Raw genomic sequence first — 7,476 nt, 5'->3', positions numbered from 1 at the left:
TACAATCTTTGCTAACTACTTAAAGCCTATTCGAAATACGGTTCACATTTTCCTATGTCAACTCTTTCGAACAAAACCAAAGTTTATTCCAAAACATAATTTTTTTTTTTTACTTTCAATACAAAATACATTTGTTTTGTTATTTTTTTAAATAAAAAATTAAAAAGCAAGTCGCGTTTCAAAACAATTTAATAAGAAAATTTATGAATGAGAGCGAATTAAAATTTTAATTTTAATTAAATGAAAAATTAGTGCGTAAAGTAAGTTGAAATGTACATGAGCATGACGATCAGCAACAAAAACAACAACAACAATAACTGATAAATAAGATTATTTTTTTTTAAATAAATTATTTGATAAAAAGAAACCCGTATTGCAAACATGGAGAAACAAGTTACAAGTTAAGACAAAAATAACTATATGAGCGAACGAACTGTAGATGGCGTCACTGACATCGTGACACAGAAAAAAAATTTTAAAATTAATTATAGGTAATTAAGCGCAAAACAGAGCGGTACTTGACAAATGTGTAGAACGGTATAATCCGACATTGACTTAACAGAAATTTTTATAATTGATAAAGTAAAAAAATGTGAGCAGACAAATTGTAAGCATGACAATGCATAACTCACCTTTTTAACTTGCGTTAGACCGCGACTTGCCGAATTGGTTGACACATCAGAATCCCATTCGGAGCTCAAGTCATCACTGGAAGCGTAACCATAATCACGTGGCAAAGGCACTTCCAACAAAGACTTCGAATACTGCACATAACCGGGTGAAAATGTGTTATTACCATTACCATGAGGTGATGGTGAACGTCTGTGTAAATGATGCATTTGACGGCGTAAAGCTACACGACCTATGGTCACACCAGCATCCGTATCCATAGCCATGCTATCCATATTTAAAGTGGCAGTTTTCGTAGGCACCAAAATAGTCGGTGGTTCTTGTTGTAGACCATGCGCCTGCGCAAAGGCCATACTACACTTACGTGCATGAGTTAAGCTACCGGAAGATTTTTTTCGTAAGACTTTTTTAGGACTGCTACCATGTGAATTTGTATTGGTTTCATCTTCTGCATCAGCTTCTTCTTCAGCAGCCATATTGTTAGCATTGAGAAACTCGTCTGCTTCTATTGCTTGTTCAATGCCATTTAAATTTTCATTGCTATTAGCAATTCTTGCGGTTATATCCATTTTATCCATATCTACATCATCATCTTCGAATTTAATTTTATCCACCTCTTCTGGTGGTATATCTGGAAAGTGCAACAATTTCACTGTGATCTTATTGCCGGCTTCGTTGTAATACACTTCTTTCGCACTCATCTTATCGAAATCCTCATAGATACGCACTTGAGGTGGATATGCACAAATAGACATTTTCTGCTTTGCTGAGAACTTTTTTAAAATATCTACACACGCATGCACATATAGATAACGAGTAATTACAATTAATTTACTTAATAATTTGACTTTTTTTAATTTTTATTTTTTAAATTAATTATTTATATTTTTAAGACAGAATTGTTTACTTAAAATTGATTCAAACATTTTTATTTTTTTATTATTATTTCCTTTTAAGTTTTGCAATTTATTTATTATTTTATAGAAAGTTGAGGACCTGTGGAAGAAGTGAATAAATCACGTTAAATATCACCAGTAATGTAATTAAGAATAGAACCTTTGTGCAATTTTGTTTGAGTAATTTTAACTATTTGCGTTAATATAACTATTATCCAACTATTAAAGAAGTTGGATTAATTGGTGTCCTATTAAGTGTTTACACTTATTATTATTGTTAAGTATTTAATATCGCAGTGGCAAGTTCCTTGTTCTAAACTAAAGAAATAGTTTATAGTGGAAAACTTTTGATCTGTAACAAATGTTTTAGCTGACCATACTCTTGCGGATACCAATATATATCCGCCCGCATCACATATTATTTGTGCCAACACAATTTTTGATTTTTTCGGTTAGAAATTGAACCCTGTTAAACATCAAATGTAGATTTATATTATTCTAGTTTAAAGTTTTGACCATTTTTACAACTACCTAATTCTATTTATAATACACCAAACAAAATAATTATAATAAATTATAATCCACAATCCAGTAATTTAAGCAAATATAAGATATATGGTATATATAGATATATGGTATATATATGTTTTCACCAAAAGAGGTGAAAAAAATAGAAATTGTACTTCAGAATGAACCAAAGACAAAAATAAAATATTTTGCAGAACAGAAAGAGGTTAGAAGTATAAGAAGAATACATAAGAATAAACCAAAAGATATGTTAAAGGATATAAGTTTCAACAAAACCATTTATTTAAACCTAGATTAAAATATGTGAGTATTATTTAGATTAATCAATATATTTGATATTACAGGTCGCAATGTTCCGTTCTCTCTTTAATGACATCACTGACTTTCATAGAACTGTATTAGCTCACTTGACATGAACCAAAGGACATGTTAAAGAATATAAAATTTAACAGTAGCCTTAATTTGAGTCTAGTTTAGAATATGATAGCGTCTTTCATGACTTCTTAGAATTTTATAAAACTATTTGACTTGTGCTGACATGAACCAAATGATATTTCAATGGATATACGTTTTGGGGGTATGATTTTAATGTAGCGTTAAATTTAAGTACGCGTTAAAATATGATAGCGTCTTTTATGACTTCAATGATATTTCAAAAGATATAAGGTTTAGGATAAGATTTTAATGTGCGGCTAAAATTAAGTCCAGGTTAGAATATGATAGCGTCTTTCATGATGTCAATGAGTTTTATAAAAATATATTAGATACGATTACGACCCAAATCATATTTCAAAGGATATAAGGTTTAGGGTAAGGTTTTAATGTGAAGTTTAATTTAAGTCCAGGTTAGAATATGATAGCAACTTTTACGACTTCAATGACTTTTATGAAACTATATGACTTGTGATGATAATAAGGTTTACCAATATCTTAACTTTTATGCGGATTCGAATATGAAAGTTTCTTCAAGGATAGCACAATATATTTTGTTTTATAGATCACAGTATTTCATTGTGCTTTTCTAAACAATATTACTAAAGCCTTCTGTTTAATACATCATTATATTTATTGATAAATAAATTATATATAATTTTATTTTATAATTTTATTAATTAATTAAAAGATTTGTTAATTAATTTCGCAGAATTTTTGGATTATTGTCTTGTTTTTGTGTGTGTGAAAAAGAATTTAATGAATTTTAAACCAATTCTTCCATACTTGAATATAAATATAGACTATATATTATATATAAGAGTATGTATATATGTCGTAAGCACATTGTTACGAGTTTAACGAAACAAGTTCTTAGGAAACTGGAACAGAGAAGACAATTTCATGTTTTCTTATGAAAAAATTGCATACTAAACGCTGGTGTACCGCTCAATTAAATTAAATCTGCAACAGCAACGCACTTTTGATTAATTTTTATATCTCATTTATTTTATGTGTGCAGAAAGCAGTAAAAAATCTTAAATCAGAGTAGAATATTGCCTAAGGCGCTGACGGCATCGTCACAATTGTCACTTAAAATGAAAAATGCAGCCAGTCTTGCCATATTTCAATGCACATAACTTAACAAATTTCAATAGATATTTTCAAATTTTAGGCTTGATGATTTTATCGTAAAATTCTTTATTTCACGCATGTAGGATACACAAAAATGGTGAGATGTTAACATCAGCTCAGTTGCAAAAAAAAAAAAAAGCATTTGTCTAGGCGTCTCAAGCCACCACATGCAATAATAGCTCTAATGTATCGCAAACTTTGAGTCTACACATTTTGAGATACACGAACTTGACTGTTGTGCTTCATTACAGCAACAAATTTCAAAAACAAGAAAAAATCATCTACGATTTGTGTGAATTATTGTAGTCATAATTCGTTAGGTAAACTATGATTTTAATATGAAAAAGTGAAAAAAAACTCATATGGCGATACTCCGGTAATTTATTATAAACTAAATGGGTTGATGTCAAAAGTTAATACAAACTTATTGTGTTTTACAAACATTTTTGACGTATAAAATGATTTATGTGAAATCTATTTTGTTAAATTTTTCCTTAATTTTTTGCTTCTTCTTTTTTTCTTTTTTTGCCTAATTAGCATTAAATATGAGAAAAGAAAAATCATATGAGATGAGCGGTTTAAAAATAGCTAAGAGCTACTTATATTATGTATAATTTTTAATGATTTCTTGAAATACAAAATAATTGAAAAATTTACATTTGGAATTCACACCTCGTCGTGATAATTGGCAAACTCAATTCTGCTTCTGCGCAAGTGCCTTTTTATGCACGAACGGCAAATGCGTGCGCAATTTACTTTGCTAATTTTGGCTGCCGGCTGAAGTCCAAAACGAGACGGGGTATTTGTGCTTTTTAACGGCCAATAATTTTTTCATATAATTTTGATTGATTTTTATTTGATTTAAATGGAAAATATAAGCTCATATCCACTAAAAACTTAATGGTTTCCAGCTTTCTAGAAGAATCTATTTGAAACTTTATTGCCTCCTAAAAAGTATTCTTAAAATTATTTAATAAAGTAAAGCTATGTTTAGACTATAGCAATAACCTCGGCCAGTACATAGCAATATAAGCCATTTTTAATACTAAATCCACATAAAATTCACATAAAAATAGGCTACGGTAACTAGGTTCGATAGTTCTACTATACATATAAATATAGTATAAAGTACTAAAGAAACTATGCTCATGAAAATAATGACTTATTTTCTTGTTAATAAACCTTTCAAAAAAATAGTGATGTTACAAATCAGTATTTATATTACAATATTTCAAAATTCAGTATATAGTTTACTATTTTCCATTACGAGTATCAACTGAAATACATTTTTTACATATAAACTTATACAGTACACAACATCATTGTTGTTGCAAAGTTTTGGTCGTTTTTGTGCATTATTTTTGTAATTGCATAGTTGCTGCATATATTTTTATTACTACTCATATTAATCTACTCTAACACAACTGAAAGAAACACTTTTCTGACACTTAGTGTCGTATTCAGTGGAGAGAGGGGAACAGAACAGAAAAATAAATTTATTTTATGAAAATATGGTTAGATATTAGAAGTAGATTTTTTATAGTGTAAATAAAAACATTTTCAATTAGATCTTCAAGATAATTTTTGAAATTGACCAATCGGAGTATATACTCATAATGGATGATACTTGTGGAATCCATTAGAATTACCGTCCTTATCATTGATACCAAGTTTTTAACTGGTTGCTTAACTTAATGTTTTTGTTGTTTTTATTTTAATAAGAACATCTCCCTATATCATTATCATGTTTAATCCACTTTTCATCACATATAAAACGGTTTCGTTTTTTTTCCAAAAAAGCTGAGTCTACTATTGTTTAGTTTTGGACATTCACAGAGTATGTGCTTCATCCTTAATTTCATTGAAGTGGTAGACAGTCTTTATTGAGAGGACAATATAGTTGATATGGTACCCTAACTAGCGGGCAGTAAAAAATCCTACATGAATTTTAATGTTCTCTCTGTTTGGAGTAAGACTTTTAGTTTAGATGGAAGAGTAACATTTGCATAACTTCTGTGTAAAATTGCACCCAAGAAAGGCGCTTTACATAGAGAAAGTAAAAATATGGAGAACAGTTGTCTCTACAAAAGAACAGTTTTAAAACAAAAATAGGCAACTACAAAAATAACTTTCAATTCGTTGAACTTGTATTTTCAAGTTCCAAGTTTCCAAGCTGTAGTTTATAAGCTCGTTCTAATTCAAAAAACATGGTAAGTACTTTGATTAATGTCACTTACAAATAAATTGATAAAAATCTTGGAACTTGAGCATTAAAAGTTTGTGCAGCCTTGGCTACTTGTGAAAAAACACGATTAGTATCTAATTTGACAGGCACGAATTCTAAGCCTGGAAGTTGCAGTCCAAACAAATTATATGTGGACTATAAACTAATTGTATAAAAATACAAATTTTTTCTAAGATCACTGACCAATAAATTTCAATAAAATAATTAAAATTTTTGTTATTGTTTCTTCATTACTGTTCAAACTCTTCTAACTTGAAAATAGTTTTTTTTTCGTCATAAGACGCATCATATTTGACTTTAAAAATTAACACTGACAAATTTTTCAGTCCATCATTGGTATTTACAATTCATACAGCGGTTCTTAAATTTAGATTTTTTCAAGAAGTTGAGTTTTCTACAATGTGTCTCCTCGTGAGACTACGGAATAACTCAGACAAATGAAGTATTCAAACTTTTCATTCCTTTCGAACTTTCAACTTTTAAATTAAGATTTATATTTGAACTTAAGTTGTTTAAACTCTACAAAAGTACAAAATAATTTAGCTTCAATAAATTGTCGTTTGGTGAAGCAGTAACACCTTTCGTTGTCTTTGAATCCTTAATGCCATGGACTAGATCTTAAATTATTAGTTAATCAAAATAACTGAACCCAAGTACTCCCCGTCCCCAGGTGGCGGATAGTGGAAAGCTTCCCAGATATGGATAGTAGGAAAGAAATGAAATAACTCCCGTTGACCACACAGGCCAGGTCGGTAAAGAAAACATCGGTACAACACCAAAATCTTATTTTTCGCAGCGTTCACCAGGTAGGTGTGACTGGAGCAGATGTCGGTCTTGCAACAAGCGATTCGCTATAAAAACGAGTAAAAGACGAGTTTTGTCGTCAATAGGAAAGCATTCCAAACTCAGCCTCAGCTTTGTGCCTATAACCATCGCATGGAAAATTGTCAAACTTGACCTCTTGATATGAAAATAGAAATATAAATTCAAAGAATATTAATGCTATGTCTCTAGGAGTACTCCTGTGGAATCCTCCCGCTCTGACGGCACGCAGATCGTATCTTTAGGTACGAAATACATATATTCGTAACAATAGGTCTATTATAGCAAAAAGCTCAGAACGCAACAATAGAATTTGCGGCCCTATGCTCCACAAAAAAAAAGGAACTAAGAAAATTACTATAATTTGTTAATTTAATTTCTTTACCACTAAAGTAATCTATGAAAAATTCATTGAGTTCCACTTTCACTGCAAAACTGAATACATATATTAAATGTCTGCAGTGACATTTTAAGTCAAAAAATTTCATTATCGTAAAGTTAATAGAATTCTTTACCTGGATATTCGAAGTGGGTAAAAAAATAACAACAAATTATAAATAAAAATTCCAAAAAAAAAGAGAGTAAAATACTACAATTTAAAATGCAAATATTATGTTATGTGTCGCAAATACCGTAACAACGATAACAACCCGAAATACATACGTCAGAGGGCAATTTAGTCCAATGCCACAGATTTTAATGTCGATTAATTCAACTGACTCTCCGGTTGAAAAAAAAAACCGTTTCATATGAAAGCGTTAAGCCTCCACTTCAATGATTTATGAAGTT

At 29.9% G+C, this 7,476-nt stretch overlaps 1 protein-coding gene across 1 annotated transcript; it reads right to left on the bottom strand.

The window, feature by feature from the left end:
* Positions 1–632: 632 nt before the first annotated feature.
* On the bottom strand, positions 633–1,500 carry LOC119669705 (the record flags this gene model as incomplete). Its single annotated transcript, XM_038079707.1, is given in 1 exon segment — positions 633–1,500. A coding segment is annotated over 1 exon segment (753 nt), but the record flags the coding sequence as incomplete, so codon positions are not given.
* Positions 1,501–7,476: the final 5,976 nt, after the last annotated feature.

This window comes from Teleopsis dalmanni, chromosome 1 (assembly GCF_002237135.1).
Source record: "Teleopsis dalmanni isolate 2A chromosome 1, ASM223713v2, whole genome shotgun sequence".
Lineage (NCBI taxonomy): Eukaryota > Metazoa > Arthropoda > Insecta > Diptera > Diopsidae > Teleopsis > Teleopsis dalmanni.
The sequence above is the reverse complement of the archived record's forward strand: the minus strand, read 5'-3'. Positions and strand labels throughout refer to the sequence as shown.